This window comes from Bipolaris maydis (genome assembly GCF_028858645.1).
Source record: "Bipolaris maydis strain C4 unplaced genomic scaffold PSV08scaffold_12, whole genome shotgun sequence".
NCBI classification, from domain to species: Eukaryota; Fungi; Ascomycota; class Dothideomycetes; order Pleosporales; family Pleosporaceae; genus Bipolaris; species Bipolaris maydis.
Window position 1 is genome coordinate 633106 of NW_027093868.1, and position 17987 is coordinate 651092.

Here is a 17987-nt window from a genome sequence, read left to right on the forward strand (position 1 = left end):
CCCACATGGAGAGAATGCATAAGCACCTACCCTTGCCCCCGAACCAAGAAAAACAATTTAAAACTTAGTCATTTAGCATCAACGAGCACATCACACTGCACCCAACACTCGCGTCCAAGTCCAGTAATCACATCCTTTTCTTTCCCTGCCCTTACGCGCGTAAAGCTACACAAAAGCAGCACGCCTAACAAACAAACCCCGTTTTGTGAAAGGAAATCAAAAAGATCGGAGTTTTAAAGCCGCTGCATAGTGCATGCATTAACGTCAAAAAAAACTCCCCTACATCCCCACCCCCCACTTTCCACGTTGGTTCATTTACGTTTATGCTCCATCGAAAACGCTCCTTGCTTCGCACGTCGCGAAACCTTTTTCGAACCATGCAAAAGTCTAACTAGTTGTAAGGACAATCTTTGTCGATTTACTTTCGGATCCTCCCCCCCCCCTTGCCCCTCCTCTTTGGTTGCGAGATTTAAAGTTCGGGGCTAGTCAGTCTCACGTGCGGATTTTTTTGTCGGGTGTGTGTGTGTGTGTGTGTGTGTGTGTTGGGTTTGTTAGCATTAGAAGGGGGGGAGGGGGGCGAACAGGCTGCATGTGCGTCTGAGGGGTTTTGTTTGGGGTAAGGACTAGGGTGCTGCGGCTGAGCTCGCAAGCTTCGCTTGCTCACGAGCCCAGGCAAGCAAAAGGTGGAGGTCAAAAAAGGGCCAGGTGAGAGGTCAGAAAGGCCAAGGTGGAGATAGTAATGCGGCGATAGGTAATTGCATGGAGCACATGAGGGGCGCCACAAAACGGAGCAGGTTTTGCAAGGGCGACGCGTGCAGAGCTGAATCGTGTGTTGATGCGAGATTACACAGGGTGGGACATTTTTGGGAGGTTTGTTCATTTACTGGTTGGCTGCGTTGCGAGACATAGTTGACCTTGGAATACGAGGGGCGGGTTGCTGCTGACAGGGAGAGGGGGGAAGGGGTGGTAAGGCGGGTGGGTTTGCGCTTGCTTCCTTTTTTTGACGTTGTGCTTGCGTGCGTAGTGCATGCATGTAATGGGGTTCTTAGTACACGATGGGTTTAGAGTTTGGGTAGATATGGGAAAAGTGGGGGGTTAGTTGTTACCACTACTGTACTCCCCCATTTCTGGGTATCTGCTTTTGTGCAAGCTAAGGGGGGTGTGGGCCATGTTCGGGGTGTTTGCTTGTATCGTGGTTTGGGTTGGGTCAGCGTAGGGGGATTGGTTCGGGCCCATGGGCCTATTTACTTTTGTTTTTGCCCGCCTGCTCTACGTACGGCACGGGATCCCGTAAAGCTGCGGTGAGATGCGGCAGGGCGGATAAGTGGCCGCGGGTTGCACGACTTTTGGTCTATGGCGCGATACACCCTGCATTACAAGTTTTATAGGGCCGATTGCCAGGGTGATTCTTGACGTAGGTACGAGTTAGTTCTCGTGTTTGAGAATGAAAACGAGTAATGTTGGCTGATATGGTGCGATGAATAGGTAAAAAGTAGAATTACTTAGATTAACAAAGGAAATGGTTTGGCTCCAGTGAGCTTGTGGTATATGTGTCCAACTCCGTGATGCAACAAGAAAATTATCCCTTCTGCAATTCCCATTCCGCTTGTACAAAATCGTGACCAAAAAAGATGAGCAGCCAAACATAGAGCAAAGATATTAAGCGCAAGATAGAAGAATCATACATGTAAAAGCATACTCGAGGCCTGACTGCAATCATCTGCCACATCATCATAATCATCATACCTGTGACTGTGTAACTCTCGTTCCAACTCTGCACTCATCCACTTCCAATCGCTGATAGAGAAACTCTTGTTGCTGCGGCTGTTGTTAGCCTATCTGTTCTGCATGGCAAGAGAGGAAAGGGTAACGCACTGGAGGGGGAATTACCTACTGCTTGGCCCGCCCGCCCGCGTTGGGAAAAAGCAGCCCGAGACCCTCTTCCCAACCGCGCTCTGTAACGATGTCGATCACAGCACGGCCAGACTCATCAAGGGCCTGTAGATCGGGAGGCCCGCCCATGTCGAGAAGAAGTTTCAGAATCTCGGCATCACCATTCTCAACAGCTTGCAGGATGGCGTTCCAACCTCGGTGCATTTTGTTGATATCGGCGCCGCGGGTGAGTAGCATTTGGATAATTTCCGTATCACCGCTGTAGCGGCGGAGGGCTTTAACTATGGGTAGGTGCTCGCCTGGAGCATTGGGATCGGCGTTGGCAACATCGAGGAGGTAGCGGACGATGACCTTGCGTTCCTCACGAATGGCAGTAGTAAGGGGGGAGAAGACACCGCAGTTCTTGTCCTCAACACTGACGCCGGCGTCAAGGAGGAGCTTGATACTTTCCAGCTGGTTAGCAACTACGGCCATTTCTACTACACCGCGGAAGGCACGGGGGTTCGGTGTCGCGGCAAGAAGCTTCTTAAGAATTTCGGGGCGTTTGACGGCCATGCAGAGGGGCCAGTCTTCGCCTCGAATGGCGGGATCTGCTCCCCGTTGAAGCAGAATGTCGACGAGCTCACCCCTGTTTTCCCGGATGGCGGTAGTGAGCGCTGTGCAACCCTCTGGTGTTCGGTCATTGGGGCTGACACCATGATCAAGAAGGTAGATCATCGCATCTTTATCGTCAAACTTTACAGCAGTCTCAATGATGCCCTTCGGTTTGTTGAGATCCGCACCAGCTGCTACTAGCTGCGGGAGAAACTGTGTGCGCTTGTGAGTGATACACTTGAAAGCGGGATATTCTGCCGCATTGAAGTTGGGGTCTGCACCGTGTTCGAGCAGATAGGTAACAATCTCGGGGCTGTTATCGCGGATGGCTGAGCAAAGTGGTGTGTAGACGTTGTCTTTCCGTACGTTGGGCGACACGCCAGCTTCCATGAGGATCTTGATGGATTCAAGCTTCTTCAAACTAGAGGCCAATTCCATGACACCAGGCGTCTTCTTGTGGTCGGCACCGCGCTGGAGCAGAAGCTGCAGGGCCTTTGGCTTGTACGTCGATGGCCACAGAGGGTGCTTGGGACCGGGGAGATTGGGGTTTGCACCGTGGTCAAGCAGTACCGTCATCAAATCTATGCGGTTCGCTTGGATGGCCTGGAACAAGGGAGTTGTACCCTCTCCGTTCTTCGCGTTAGGATCACCTTTTGCGCTCAGCATTACTTCCACACACTTTGGTGATGTTGTCTTGTTCATTGCTGAGATGAGCGCGGTGGAGCCGTTTTCCATGACAAACCCGATATCGCCGCCGTTAGCGAGGAACAGCTGGACGAAGTCGAGATAATTCTGGGATGCAGCCGCTGATAAAGGTGATTCGGAGTCAGGACCCGCCGACAGATTTGGGTCAGCACCATGCTTCAGCAGTACTTTGGCGCACTCGATGCACTGGCCACGGGTAGCAGCGAATAAGGGTGTAACGCCTTCACGGTCGAAGCCATTGGCATCCGCACCGTATCGCAGAAGTAGTACAACAGTCTCTACATCTTGATTGTGTACAGCAACCCGAATCATGGCAGATTCGACATGTGGTTCTGCTTTGGCGCCGCCTTCAAGCAATTGTTCGAGCACTCGGTGTCTCCTCTGCTCAACAGCATTGAACAATGCTGCCTTGCCGCCAACATTCTTTGAGCCTCCACTCTGACGTGGGCCCCAGTTTTGAGAAGCCACGAGGGAATCGACCTTCATTGCGGAGTGGTGATCTTCGTAGCGCTCACCGACGCTGAGAGAACGTAGCTTCTCCTCAATGGGCGAAAGACCCGAGTATGACGAAACCACTTCTTCATAAACCGGGTCATCTTGATAGCGGCCATTCGGGTGATAAATCGTTTCTCTGGCTGATTCGCTCGAGCGGGCACTTGGTGGTGCTCGCCAGTTCTTGTGGAGATCGACCATACCTGGCGCTAGCTCACTCTCATCTGGCCGAGAAATCGAACGGTTGCTGTGATAAGAGAAGCCTTCGTCGTGACGAAGTTCGTTCAGGGACGGCCTGTCCATGCGACCGGCAGCAGGCATCATTGGTGGGTCTCGGTCTCCATGATGGCTGCTGGCTTTTGGCGGTGTTGGCGGGAGATTTGAGGTTGGGGCAGGATGTACAGGCGGGAGGGATGCTGATTTGCTTGGGTTGAGACGCTCCAATGCAGCTATCAGTCCCGCATAGCCGATTCCCATTGAGGCGTCTGCTTTGGCTTCACCGATTGTCCATCGAAACATGGCGGAGCTGACTTTTAAGGAGTCACGACTCCGCGATAGTGTGTGACGCATTTTCTCAACATCGGTATCGGCGAACATCATTCGAAACTTCATGCCAAACCCGCCTTTGTGGTTTTCTTTGTCAACAACTGTAATATGTTTGTTAGCGCTATCGCATTCACACGTATCTGGGCCAGAAACCCAGGCAGGCGCCATGCAACTTGTCACTGAAACTTACATTTGTTGACCATCTGAGCGAGAACGGCAAACTCCTCGCCAACCTGACGGACACGTCTGTCAAGCTCCTGGGTAATTTCAACGGGGAGCCCATTGCGTGCCTTGTTGGTCTCTGCAATACCCGACTCAATAGACCATAATACCTGATCATCACTGTGAGCTTCATTGTAAGAGAGATCAGTAGTAGAGTCGTACCTGGCACAGTTCGACAAACTCTCTTGACAGTTGCTCGAAGCCTTGTAGAGGGACCTTTGCAGTGCTCAGGTATTCAAGCATACGAATCGCAATGGTATTGCCCTGTACATTGACACGCTTGCACAGGTCAAGCGATGTTTCTTTTGCTGGAGCCATAACGAAGATGAAAAAACGAACGAGAACTGGAGAAAAGAAGAACGCAAGCCAACAGGCGGGTCAATGAGGCATCTTTACAGTCCACCACTGGACGGCCCAGACTCGAGCCCGTCTCCAAGCAACAACAGGTACCACGGTAAGCCAGCCCATTCGCTTGCCTAGCCTGTATGGGCGCCGAGTCAAACACCCGCATACTAACGAATCGCGCGTATTGCTCTAGCTCCGAAACTTGTAGTGGACGTTCGAGAGGCCTGAAATAAGGTTTAACCCTCGCCTGCTCCGGTCCCAAGCCCACTATCTGCTGGGCGAGTTTCCAACCCGTCCAGGGATGCCCTGGGTATGACAGGTGCCATGCCACGTGAAAGTGCACGCCCGTGAGGGGAAACTAGGGACTTGGTCCGATGGGTCGAAGAGACAATTTTCTGTTTTTGCGTACCCTGCCCCATCCTACCAAGCACCGCGCTTGTATGCCAGTCCTAGAGTACCACTCGACTCCGTTCTAGGGCTGTTCTAGCTGGTGCTAATATCACAAGTCGGGACAATGTTCTTCTCAGTATTGGCGCTGGGCACTAACGCCAGGCGGGCATCTTTGGGCTGATCTCTGTCGCGAGCTTGATCTGCGCTTAGCATGCGTCTTGTGCTACCACTTGCATGTGTGTGCTGAACTAGAAGGTGATAACGCAACTTGGGGATTGGTGTCTGCAAGGCCATCTCAGCATTACTCGTTGTTCAAATCATGACGGGTTGTGCAATTCTTCAACGTCATCGACACAGGTCCGAGGTAATGATATCAATCAGCCAGCCGCTGTGTATGCATGCCCTCAATCTCCCAAAGATGGGGCACCGGCGTTAGGATGGAAAAAAGTAATTTAAACATAGGCCACAACCTAGGAATGCGATTGTCATGGTGGCTGGTGTCGTTCATGCGTTCGTACAGTCCCTAGTCCAACGCAGTGCGGAGCCGGAGGAAACCGAGGCTGCAGCACAATGTGCACCGTTTTGTTATGCTTGGCTCGGAATCGGATAAAAAATCCTACGCATACATGATTTGCCGAGTACGGCGACGTAATGGTCGGGTAGGGGTGCCTAGTACGGCTATGGCATTTGCTTCACCATCCCTTGCTGTCGAGTCAGGTGTGGTTGCGCGGCACACTGATCAAGATCTGTCATTGTAGCCGCCGAGAGCAGCTGGGGCGGCGGCTTGATTGCCGCGCTCACAGCATTCGCCCGGCATTTTCAAATAAGTATCAAGACTACTACTGTGAAGTGGACCTTAGCATCAGCGCTGTCGAAAAGACTGAAGGTCTAGCCAGCTTGTCCCAAAGGGTTTTGCATCGTCACGATACACTTTGGTCGACACGTAAAACAATTAGCGCTAGATTGTGGCAAGGTTTCGGCAATGCGGAGCAAAAGTTGAAACTGAAGCAAGCAGCCTATAGTTAGGTAGCGAGGCGCACAGCTATCTTTTGCCGAGGGCTGATTAGGATATCTGAGCTCGTCGGTTCCACTTTGCTTGGATAATAGTTGCCGGGGCCTCGAAAATGGACGTTGCGGTCTTGACGTGACAGGGTCTCTCCTAAAAACAGAGTTAAATTGGATCCTCCAGGCCTGCAAATCCTCCGCGATATCCTCCAAGCCTTGTGTGTTTCAATTGCCCAAAGCACACGCTAGAGCGCCACTCAGCACTGGCCTTAGGCCCGCTACTGGACGGCCAGGGATGGCCTTCGGGAAGATAGAGGAGCCTAAGCTGTTCTTGAGCACTCGGCCGTTTATCGCTGTTCAAGCCTGCGCTGTGCCTGTGATTTTTCGTTTGCCCGTAGCGGGCGCGAGGTCCTTTCCCCTGAAGGAAATAGTAATCAACGCACAGGAGGCGAGTCCACATGGCAAGCCTGTACTTACGCCGATCAAACCGGCGCTATCTTGGACAAGGAGGTGTGTATGCAAGGAGCCAAGAGCGGAGTCGGGGCTCAAGGAGGGTTGTATTCACATTGGCATAGAGAATCTCACTCGAGTAAGCATAAGTACGCAAGTATGTAGTATGTCCATGATAATACCGGAATGTCAAACCGGTGTGCTGGGCTGTTCCCGCGCTTTAATCCACATGCGCCATTGCGTTATGGCCCGAGGCTTGTGTTGGTACCATAGCCGTGGGCCGGAAGACTAAGCAAGTAATCGTACCAATGTTCAAGTGGCTGCAATCAATGTCTGGCAGAAGGTCTTAGCCCTCTGAATAAACATCTGGTAGAGCGAAAAGCAAAATGGGCCTTCGGGCAGCAAATTGGACATGCGCCTTTGCCCTTGCACAGACAGAACACATGATCAGTGCTCTCCAGCGTTCCGGATTGGCGCATCGTGGGCGCAATGCGAACACGACAGATCCCTTGATCGATAAGCGAAAGCAGATACGGCGTTTGAGTTCGACTTTGACTGGGTCAAGCCGTGTTATCAGCAGTGCCGCAGCCAGTGTGGCCTGATGGGCAATGTGAATGTTTGCCTGGAGCAGTCTAGTTCGTTCCATTCGTTTGCAGTGTTGCAAGGGGGCTAGTGGTGGCGTGTTGGAGGCTTGAAATGCACAACAAGCGTTCATGATGGCGCCAGGGGGAGATCGAGATGGATTACAAAGGGAAAGTGGAAAAGTCGCCACTGTGCAGGGGGACAACACGGTAGTGACGCCTGGTCACGTGCTGATGGAACAAGGACGCACGGTCTCGACAGGCGCGCAATGCAAGTGCAAGCTCACTGTGCCTCCCAAGTCCAATAACAGGCCACAAGTCGACGCGGCAACCACCGGCTAGGGAATCCGCCATGACCGACCAACAAGTCTCGCTCCCAGGACCCGGTGAGGCCATGCCGGCGGATCTGACCACTTTCAACATGGCCGACCTTGTAAAGACGCCGCACAATGCGCGTCTCTACCAGGAAGTGCAAAATCTCAAGAAGCTCATCAACGAACTGGTAGACTTCCAGCTCGCTCACCCCAAAAGCTCCAAGGCGGAATCGCGCGAGGACCTTGACAATGAGAAAAAAGCGATGCGCGAGATTGAAAGGAGGGAAAAGTACATCCGCGCGCAACTGTCCATCATCAAGACTCTCTATAGGCAGAGTATACTCAAGGTGCGCGAAGAGAAAGCCAAAACATCAGACGACAGGGCTGTCAACGATGCGCTCATTCTGGGTCTACACAACTTGAAGTATGAGGAGCAGTCGCTGCGCTCAGAGATCTCTGCCGCTGAAAACTATGAGTATGTTCCTTTCTGACTCGTTGCGTTATTTGCATACTAACGGGCGCGCAGTCACAAATACATGAAATTACCCCTCATTCCCCTCGAAGAATTCCTCGAAGAATTCCCCGAACACCAGGAATCCACCGAACACGACCTCATGACGGCGCGCATCGAGCACGAACACCAAGTCCGCCTTAAGCTGGAAGAGCGCCGGCAGGAGAAGCTCAAGCAGAAGCAGAAGCTTATTGCCGAGGTCAAAAAGGGCAAGGATGATCTGACCAAGCTTGATACGATGGTTGAGAAGTTTATCGAGGCTGCAGAACCGATCAAGAAAGTGCTGTCAATAGAGTAGACTAATACCGCTGGGCTTCTGGAAACATGATACACACCTATTGGTTCTTCATGTGTCTTCGCCCATTTATATGGAATCCTCTCGAGGAACACACATCAAAAAGGATGGCCGACGCAGCAACCCCGGTCCTTACAACAAGCCTCGCAATACGGATCACCATCAAATCCTTCATATTGCGGAGCACTGCTGCCTTGAGGCTCTCGAAGGAGGGCCGACACAAACCCTGGTTGGTAGACCAACTTGTGGAGTTAGTGCATGCGTGTCAGACGTGTGGAAGGTGCTAGCGGATATCTTCATCACGATCCGTTCAAATACCTTACCCACCGCTTACTCGCCGGCAACATGGATTTTACGCCTGTTTTGAGATTACGCGTTGGAATGGTAGTGACCGTCAGGCGCAAGCAGGACAATTACCAGCTGCGCAAGAAAGGAAGTTCTGCTACATTGTAAATGCAGCCTGACTTGTTCAAGTGTATGTTATTATGCAAGGATATTGCTTAAACTTCTTGAGCCGTATGGCTTTTCAGCACAAATACAAATAATTCCCGTCCAACAAACATTTGTGTATTTCTGGTATAATGACGCAACTTCTGTGATCCCCCTGTTGCAAGTTTTGGTTTCTTTTTCTTCAGTTACCCCGCAAACGGATATCAGTTCACATCTATTACTTTACTCACAAGTGGAAGGAATACAAAGGTAAGACGAAAGACAGGTGGAGCAAAGCACTATGTACCTGAAGCCTGAGTGGGGCGGACCCCTGGTCTCCTATCACTTATCTTAGCGCGTCGAGGATCTGCGGACATGCGATCACACCTCCGCGTTCACCTTGTCCGTGTTACGCCGCCCCTCACCCCGTCCACCTCTACCTCTGCTCTGATGTCTTCGTTCCAGGGAAGCGCGCGTGTTTTGAGCGCAAGTTCCTATGTGCCCGCCAACGCTCGGAAGAAGGGAGAGAAATTGCCATCTTCCGCCACAGATACCTTAAGTTGTATCCGTACCATACACTCGTTATTTCCTGTATTCGAATCGCGCAGAGATGAAGAGCCACCTAAGAAGCGGCGCAAACTTGGCCATGAAGATGCTGCCCCCGCAAAACCACCACAAGATTTCAGCGATGAGAAAAGCGTTGTTCTGGTTAAAATATCTCTGGATTTGGTGGGTACATATACTTCGTTTCCATGGTACTAGACTTATTTGAGTTGCAGAATATGCCTGCTACATCGCACGAGGATGAAGACATGACACACGTTTCGGCCGAGTCGCAAGAACCCATAGCACTTGCATTGGAAAAGGTTCGAAAAGATCCCTCGCAGTCGGTTCTCCATATGGAGGTCTTCAACGTGGTCGGGAACACGGGAGTGGAAATGGTTGTCACAGCCCCCGCCTCTCTGCTAGATTCGATACTACCCCATCTTCGGAACGCTGCCACGCTCGCTAACACGCGACACGGGAAGTTATCCAGGTCTGGACCTAGGGCCGCCTTTTGTCGCTGTCTCCTGCGTCGGTCCGTATCTGAACGAGTCGCATACAAGTTGGAAGTTGAAATACGCTGGATGCTGGGCATATCAGTTGTTGAAGATGAGACTATTCGCGGTCACTACGCAAAAGAGGATCTTACGCTGCTCTCTACCTACATGAGGGATGCCGTTCCGCAGGACAACAACACATGGACTCTGTCTGATTTCTACAACTCTGTCCATGTACCACCGCGGGATCTCAAGGTTTCACCCCGCATTGAGCAGGCATTGACCGAGACGAAGCTGTTGCCATTTCAGCAACGGACAGTGGATTGGCTTCTCCGACGAGAAGGAGTCACTTTCTCTCCATCGGGTGCGCTCGAACCTTTGGTCAATACTTCACCGCCAACATCGTTCAGGCCAAAACAGGATGCGACAGGGCGATTGTGCTATGTGAGCCAGCTCCGGGGCACTATAATAACTCATCTATCCGAGGCCACAGCGGATATGTTGAGGTCATTGAGAGGCGGGATACTCGCGGAGGAGATGGGCCTGGGCAAGACAGTCGAACTGATTGCGCTCATGTCGCACCACAAGCGAGAAATCTCTCAAGGCAACGTCTATGACGCATATACAGGGGCCCATGTGAAACCTTCTGGAGCGACATTGATCATCGCCCCGCCCTCCATTCTGGAGCAATGGATAAGCGAAATGCATGTACACGCACCCGAGCTCAAGGTCTGTCATTACACAGGGATCCCGCCGGCGTCAGCACGCAAAGATCGCCATATGACAGCCACGGTTGAGCATTTAATGCAACACGATGTAGTCGTAACCACATATCAGGTTCTCTCTCGAGAAATTTATTTTGCGATTCCTCCTCCGGATCGTAGTTCTCGGCAAACTAATCGTCGTGAGCGCCGAAGCAGCCCGCTCATGGGTATATCTTGGTGGAGGGTTTGCCTTGATGAAGCTCAAATGGTGGAGACTGGAGTTAGTCAGGCCGCCAGAGTAGCTCGAATGATACCACGTTGCAATGCTTGGGCCGTCTCTGGGACTCCTCTGCGCAGGGATGTTCAGGATTTGCGGGGTCTTCTGGTATTCCTTCGTTGCGATGCTTACGCGGACAGCAAAGCCGTTTGGGGTCATTTCGACAAGACTTCCTTCAAGGACATTTTCCATGAGATTACGGTACGGAATACTAAAGACAAAGTTCGAGATGAGCTGCAGCTGCCGCCGCAGAAACGCATTGTCATTACTATTCCGTTTACTACTATCGAGGAGCAGCACTACGATGAGATGATGCGCCAAATGTGTGATGCTTGTTGGCTCACGCCCGAGGGTTTGCCATTGGAAGAAGGTCGTCAACTAGATGATGCGGAAAAGATTGAACGAATGCGAGAGTGGCTTGTCAGGCTACGCCAGACATGTCTCCATGCGAACGTGGGACGCAAGAACCGGAAAGCATTGGGCACAAGGCATGGTGCTTTACGTACTGTGCATGAAGTTCTCGAGATCATGATAGAACAGAATGACAGCAAATGGAAAGCCGAAGCCCGTGAGATGATTCTTTGCCTGCTCAAACAAGGTCACATCCAAGCGTATGCTGGAGATTTCGCCAACAGAGCAAAATCTGCACTTCCATACTATAGTGCTGCACGATTAGAGGCGCAATCATACATTGCATTATGCAGAGCCGAATTAGCGGCGGAGCAAGAAAAGCTGGGTCGGACGTCTACAGCCAGTCTTCCCGATGTTGACGAGGATGACGAGGAAAATGTCGAGAAGATGGGCCGCATTCCCGTCCTACGCAGGTCACTGCGATCATTCTTGGAGCTTGAGCATGCTTCACAGTTCTTTACTGCTACAGCATTCCACCAAATCAAAGAAGACCCGTTACAAACAGAGCCGGGCTCAGAAGATTGGCACGAAAAAGACAGATCTGAAACTGCTTACTATGAAGCAGCTAGAGTAATCCGACGTGAGCTTTTGAGAGAATCAAAGACTAGAGCCAAGGAGCAGATGGAAAGGATCAACGCGAAGAAGCCTTTTCATAATATAGCAAAGATCAGTGACCTTCCAGATCTAGGCGGCATTGAAGCGCGGAGGATCCTTGACACGATAGACAACATCAGCGACTTTCTGAATGCACAAACGGAGCAAATACAAATATGGCGCTCGAAGATTGTCGACATCCTCTTGACACGTTTGATGGACGATGATGACGATCAAGAGACCACTGGCGAAGAGTATGATGAGTCATTAAAAATTCAGGATGAACTCTACGTTTACATCATGGCTCTGCGCACACTGGTCGCCGACCGTCACGCAGCTGTGCACGGCCTTCAAGATGCTCTCATCGAACATGAAATGAAGGCTGCTGAGAAGCAAGCCCTGAATAAAGAGCCTGGAGCAGATCGCGGACATGCGCCTGAGCTGGTTGTCGAGACTGCAAATGTGAGGCGTAGGCTGAAAAGCATGTTGAAAGCTGGATCCTTGAAGGGGGTGATATCGGGCATCCGCTCACTGATTAACAGCGTGCAATGGAAGGCAGAAGCTGGCGACGTACGCGCCGCTTCGGAACTGACCATACTTCAGGAGCAATTCAAGAAGGTACAAGCTATCGCTACGGATCAAGCAAAGGCCATCACCGAGTTGGAGAAAGAGCAAGAAATGTTTCGAACTACTATGAATCAGCGCCTAGAGTACTACCGACAATTCCAACACATTTCTGACACGGTTGCCAAGTATAAGGAAGACCTCGACGCGACTTTTGATGCCCGCGCTTTCAACAAGACAGAAGCCCTGCGAGCACAGAAGAAGGACAGCGCAGCTGGTTTCAAAACAAAGTGCACTTACCTGAAGCACCTCCGAAGTGAGAACCAGAAAGAAGTCACCGCTGAATGCATCATCTGCCGAGAAGACATCGAAATCGGCCTCCTGACAGCTTGCGGTCACAAATACTGCAAAGAGTGCATAAACCAATGGTGGCGCACTCACCGCAGCTGTCCCACCTGTAAGCAAAAGCTTAGCTCCTCCGACTTCAAGGATATTAGCTTCAAGCCTTCTGAAATCAAGGCGCAAGAAGAGACGACATCCACAAGTCTCAACCCCCCAACACAAGCAACCTCTTCTTCGTCTTCCTACTCCTCCTCCTCCACTTTACCCTCGGGACCCTCCTCCCCCTCCATCTACTCTTCCATCAGCAACACCACCATGCGCGAAATCCGCACAATCTCCCTCACCGGCTCCTACGGCACAAAAATCGACATGCTCGCCCGCCACCTCCTCTGGCTCCGCGCCAACGACCCAGGCGCAAAATCCATCCTCTTCTCCCAATTCAGCGACTTCTTTCTCGTCCTCCGCGACGCATTCAGAAAATGGAAAATCAGCGCTACCAGCACCGCTGACCGCGACGGCATTCAGCGCTTCAAGTCGGATCCGAGTGTCGATTGCTTGTTGCTAGACGCAAAGTCGGACTCTTCGGGGCTGACGCTGGTGAATGCTACGTACGTTTTTCTGTGTGAGCCCCTGATTAATGCGGCGATTGAGCTGCAGGCGATTAGTCGCGTGCATCGGATTGGCCAGATGAGGGGGACCACGGTGTTTATGTATCTAGTGGCGGGCACGGTGGAAGAGGCGATTTACGAGATTAGTGTTAAGAGGAGGTTGGAGCATATGTCTTCTTCTTCTCGCCGGGATAACGGCAAGGCAAAAGGAGGGGAGCATGGTGTGGAAGGTCTCGGGGAACAGGCGCTTGAAAAGGCGAATTCGGCGGAGTTGGAAAATGCGTCTTTGAGTAAGTTGCTTAGGAAGAAGGGGGATGGCGAGGTGGTGCCTGAGCATGATCTTTGGCATTGTTTGTTTGGGAAGAAGAGGCGGAGTGGCAGTGAGGAGGTGGTTAGGACGGAGGTGGAGAGGGTGGTGGATAGGGAGTTGAGGGCGGGGGCTGCGGAGGCAAGGATTACGGGTGAGGATGAGGTTATGGTGGATGTGTAGTGGGGGTCATGGTGGAGATGGAGTGCTGAGTTCAAGGAAGAGAGATCCACAAGGTTTTCTTCCTTTTCTGACAGTGATTTAGCAGTAAGGCCCTGGTATAGTTTGCTAGATATATGACATTTGGAAAACAATTTCAAGATGCAATTACGACATTGAACCACGATCTTGCGTAGTGAGATGAGTGCGAGAAAAAAAAAGACACTGTAGACGTATCAAAGCATCAAGGAGAACAAAGAAGTGAGTGTAGATGTTGATATTCGGTACTCAATAAAATCTCATCAATCTCTAGCAAAACTCAGAATCGTAATAAAAGGGGCCTGCCAGATTCATAGTGGTATCATAGAAAAAAAGAAAAATCAATGCAGTAATAGTGACAAACAAAAAAAAACACAAAAGCCTCATGAGCCGGATGATGCTAAACGCCGAAGATATGCAAAGAACAGCGATGCCCTCTGTGTGGGTATGTGTGAAAGGAAAGTCCTTTTGAGAAAACGCCGGTGCTGGAAATGAGTAAGGAGTGTCGGGAGGAAAAAAAAGAATTTATGTACGTGAAAAAGAAGGGGGTGTTTTTTCGGAAGACAAAGTCTGAGAGAAAGAGAGAGTGAAGGAATCAATACTAAACTCGAGGAGTCTTCCAGTCTCTGACTGCCTGCATTGGTTCCTCGTCAAACCCCGCCCGCTCCATCAACTTGGTAAAAGTCGTGTGGGCAGAATCCGTTGTATAGCGGTTTGCGCCTCGCATGCCAGGTGCCTGCGGGGGTTGCAAAAAGCCCGAGTCGTTGTTGTGATTCATGGGGTATCCACTTCCCGTCGTTGGCATCAGCACATCGATAGTTTCGGAACTGTCGACTCGCAAAGCACCTGAACGGCCCTGTTGATGTTGGGGTTGAACGTGAGGCGGTATAGCGCTGGTACGCCTCGAACTCGTGCGACGCGCCGAATGAATGCGTTTAGGTTTTGGCGGGGGTGTTTGGTAAGGATCGTTATAAGGATTTCCCGCCCGAACAGCAGGAGGTGCCGGGTTTGCAGGTAAACCGAAGCCAAAGTTTAGCTTGGGGGTACGCTCCCACATGCTTTTGATCCTGGGAGTGAAGCCATGAACGACAGTGTTGTTGGATTCCTTCATGCCCTGCGCGATCCTATCGGCTGAGTTTGGAGAAGAGGCCGCTGAGCGACTTCCCCTCCGCATGAAATCTGTACGTGCAGCAAGCTGGGGGTCGTAGATGGGGTCGCTGATTTGACGTGCTACATGCCCAAAGTCACCAGAGTATCGCTCTTTGGATTGCGATTCACGGCGCTTCTTGATGACCCAGAGGAGAGCGAGCGTGCTCAGGGCACCGATGACGAGGCCAGGGAAGAAGCCTGCAGCAAATGAACGCCCGTCGAACGAGGATCCTGTTTCGACTGGGGCAGAGGCTGGGCAGTCTGAGGTTTGAGATGCAGAGGCAGGGGAAGTGGATGAGGGTGAGGGTGAGGGTGTTGCAGTAGAGGGGCTGGATGGAGACGGTGTAGGGGAGGTGTCTTTGGCACACATGTTGCCTTGACATGTATATCCGAGAGAGCAGCAATTATCACCGCACTTTGGTAGCTCAATACCATCAGTCTCGGAGAGGTGCATCTGGTTTTCTGGATGCAGGGTAGCATTGAGCTGGGTGACATCGCAGGTGGTGGGTTGGATGTAAGAGCAGTCCGAGCCAGCTGGACAGCAAATGACAGACTTGACAGAGCCACTGTTAAGATTCATGCAAGTAGAAGACTTGGGGCAGCAAAAGGAAGACGGAAAGTCACCTCCGCATTGTTGGAGCTCTGCGTTGCCTCCACATGTCTCTGCTTGGCGTACGAAGAGAGCGGATGCTTGTGTGGCTGTGATGAAGAAAATGAAGAGGCATAGGACGGATAAGCGTGATAGCCTTGGAGAAGATGTGATTGGAGCCATTGTAGTAGTGATGGGAAAAATATAGTCGAGGGTATTATAGTGAAGAGGTCGGACCGGCGACGCTCGATAACGTGACTCGAAACGAAACAAAGCGACTGTGAAAGCGACAAGTAGAGAAACAGATGGCAAAGAGCGATGTGCGAAACATATGGGACAGACAAACGACAGACCCGCTTTACCTTGAATATATTTACCAGCAAAAAATCAACGACCCAAGAGCCGCAGGTGACGCTGGCGAGCGGTCAAGCCATGTTCTGCAAATAGAGCAGTCGAGGCGCCGAGTGGACAGCATGCAATGTATGGCTGGCAAGACAGCTGTACAGCCTTACTAGCATGGTTGGCAATGGCAGGCGGCTCCTGGGGTCGTGTGGCTCTGCGCTCGCCAGCAGTTGAGTGGGTGAAACGGAATGCGGGCGCTTGCGGTTTGGAAGTTTTGGGCAGTCGTGGCGAGGGCGCGTCGTGATTGGCCGGGTGGGGCTAGCGCGAAGCCCGCCAGGCTCGGGGAAAAAGATGAGCTTGGATGAACGACTTGGGCCTGACAATTCGATCGCTCGCCCGATTAATCCACGCATATCATGATTGCACGGTGTTTGGCCCGGCGGCCGGGTGCCATCCAGTCTGCGGCTGGGGCTTGGAGGGTATGTTTGGCCCTGGCGGTGTCAGTGACGGTGGAGGGGGAGACTGACGCTGAATAGAGAATACCATCACTCGCCCGTAACAAATATACTGTTCCTGCGCTGGACAACCATGTGGAAATCGAGAAAAAGGGCATTCCACGGTTGCTCACGCCGCAAGGCTTCAAGACGGCCTATACCGACTATCAGCAACACATGATTGACGAATTGAACACCATGACTGACGGTATGCCATCTGCCATTGCGATTCGAGGCGCCATCCGAGACTGATATCGCAAATGTAGGCCAAGGGTACGAGAACCAAGAGCCAAAGGCGCTCGTCATAGAATTCGCCCGCGACCCGACCAAAGCGTATGCCTTCAATGTCGCCAGCATGGCCTTCAACAACCACTTCTTCTTCCGCGGCCTCAATACGAACCCGGAGTTGCAGTCACGGCCGACCAAGGACCTTGAGATGCAGATCAACAAGGACTTCTCGTCCATGGATACATTGCGCGAGACGTTCCTTGCAACCGCCGAGGCCATGTTCGGGCCGGGTTTCGTCTGGCTGGTGCAGACGGACGACCTAGCCGTTGGCAGTCTGCGCATCCTCCCCACCTATCTCGCCGGATCACCACTGTCAGGCGCCCACCACAGACGACAGTCGCACGACCTGAACACGCATAACCCAGACTCGTACCAAGCGCTGAACAAGGTTGGGGCATTCGGGGCTGCGGCAACTATGCAAAATCAAGGGCCCAAGAAGGCGTTGGGCGGCGTTGATGTTGTGCCACTGCTGTGCGTCAACACCTGGGAGCATGTCTGGCTGCAGGACTACGGTGTTCGGGGGAAGAGGCAGTTCCTTGAGGCGTGGTGGGACAGGATTGACTGGAACATGGTGCAGCAATACACAACCCTATCACCAGGAAGCAACCAGGGCAGGCAACAATGGGACTTTGGCGGCTTTGGTTCATAACTGAGTTTCTGTATACTGCATGTAGACATATGTGTACCTATAAGATGTGTTGGAACAGAATACCGCAAGGCTGGGAATTGCGCACACAAAATATGGACAAGAGTATCCGGTAGTCTAGATGCGTTATGCAGGAAGACGCCTCAAAAAAGTTAGCATTTGCTTGTGAGCCGTTCGTTTACCGTGTCTTTGCTGGGTAAGTAGTCGCTTCCTCAAGCACTCGGAATGTTTACTTGGCGTACAGCACCCATCCTGCGCATCCTTCTTCCATGAACACGGCTGTCATCCGATCTACCGTCGGCTCCATGCAGCCATGCATTCAGCCCAGCCGCCTGTTCTTATTGGCAGTCCTATACAGGGCGCATAATACGAAAATACGGCATGCACACATGTTCGGACCTTTGGCGTACAACGACTGCAGACACCCGACTTATAGCTTATGAACAGCCACGACTACGGCCTTCACCGGTCATACAGAAACACGACCCTTACGAATGCAACATGTAAGGAGAGCGAGGCAGATTCAACAGTCTCATTGTCACCCCATGTTGGTGTGCACACTTGCCCTTAGCTTGAGGTTCAAAAAGTCATCATGTGGCCAATTTTCGTCCGTATACCCGGCGTCCTGCGCCACACTATTGGCGCCCCTCTTGGGGACCTCT

General features: G+C 51.8%; 5 protein-coding genes across 5 annotated transcripts; 3 read left to right on the plus strand and 2 right to left on the minus strand.

Moving 5' to 3' along the window:
* Positions 1-1435: 1435 nt before the first annotated feature.
* On the minus strand, positions 1436-4770 carry PSV08DRAFT_404189 (ankyrin repeat-containing domain protein; the record flags this gene model as incomplete). Its single annotated transcript, XM_066093673.1, has 4 exons — positions 1436-1818; positions 1891-4331; positions 4421-4562; positions 4615-4770. 3 exons carry the CDS (start codon positions 4768-4770, stop codon positions 1891-1893), a joined length of 2739 nt encoding a protein of 912 aa, XP_065948588.1. The 3' UTR covers positions 1436-1818.
* A 2754-nt stretch (positions 4771-7524) lies between these two features.
* On the plus strand, positions 7525-8474 carry PSV08DRAFT_10898 (Fms-interacting protein-domain-containing protein). Its single transcript, XM_014224454.2, has 2 exons — positions 7525-8012; positions 8064-8474. Exons 1-2 carry the CDS (start codon positions 7576-7578, stop codon positions 8344-8346), a joined length of 720 nt encoding a protein of 239 aa, XP_014079929.1. The 5' UTR covers positions 7525-7575; the 3' UTR covers positions 8347-8474.
* Positions 8475-9222: 748 nt separating this feature from the next.
* On the plus strand, positions 9223-13802 carry PSV08DRAFT_411616 (SNF2 family N-terminal domain-containing protein; the record flags this gene model as incomplete). Its single annotated transcript, XM_014224453.1, has 2 exons — positions 9223-9501; positions 9552-13802. The coding sequence occupies 2 exons, from the start codon at positions 9223-9225 to the stop codon at positions 13800-13802; spliced, it is 4530 nt and encodes a 1509-aa protein (XP_014079928.1).
* Positions 13803-14418: 616 nt separating this feature from the next.
* On the minus strand, positions 14419-15738 carry PSV08DRAFT_364736 (uncharacterized protein; the record flags this gene model as incomplete). Its single annotated transcript, XM_066093069.1, has 1 exon — positions 14419-15738. One exon carries the CDS (start codon positions 15736-15738, stop codon positions 14419-14421), a length of 1320 nt encoding a protein of 439 aa, XP_065948589.1.
* A 545-nt stretch (positions 15739-16283) lies between these two features.
* Positions 16284-17493, plus strand: PSV08DRAFT_322796 (mitochondrial 37S ribosomal protein mS42). The gene is made up of 3 exons (XM_014224451.2): positions 16284-16376; positions 16434-16599; positions 16658-17493. Exons 1-3 carry the CDS (start codon positions 16314-16316, stop codon positions 17326-17328), a joined length of 900 nt encoding a protein of 299 aa, XP_014079926.1. The 5' UTR covers positions 16284-16313; the 3' UTR covers positions 17329-17493.
* Positions 17494-17987: the final 494 nt, after the last annotated feature.

Coding starts and splice junctions, on each gene's coding strand:
- PSV08DRAFT_10898 (XM_014224454.2), top strand. CDS start 7,576: ATGACCGACCAACAAGTCTCGCTCCCAGGACCCGGTGAGGCCATGCCG. Junction 8,013..8,063: donor TCTGCCGCTGAAAACTATGA/GTATGTTCCTTT, acceptor ACGGGCGCGCAG/TCACAAATACATGAAATTAC.
- PSV08DRAFT_322796 (XM_014224451.2), top strand. CDS start 16,314: ATGATTGCACGGTGTTTGGCCCGGCGGCCGGGTGCCATCCAGTCTGCG. Junction 16,377..16,433: donor CTGCGGCTGGGGCTTGGAGG/GTATGTTTGGCC, acceptor GACGCTGAATAG/AGAATACCATCACTCGCCCG. Junction 16,600..16,657: donor ATTGAACACCATGACTGACG/GTATGCCATCTG, acceptor TCGCAAATGTAG/GCCAAGGGTACGAGAACCAA.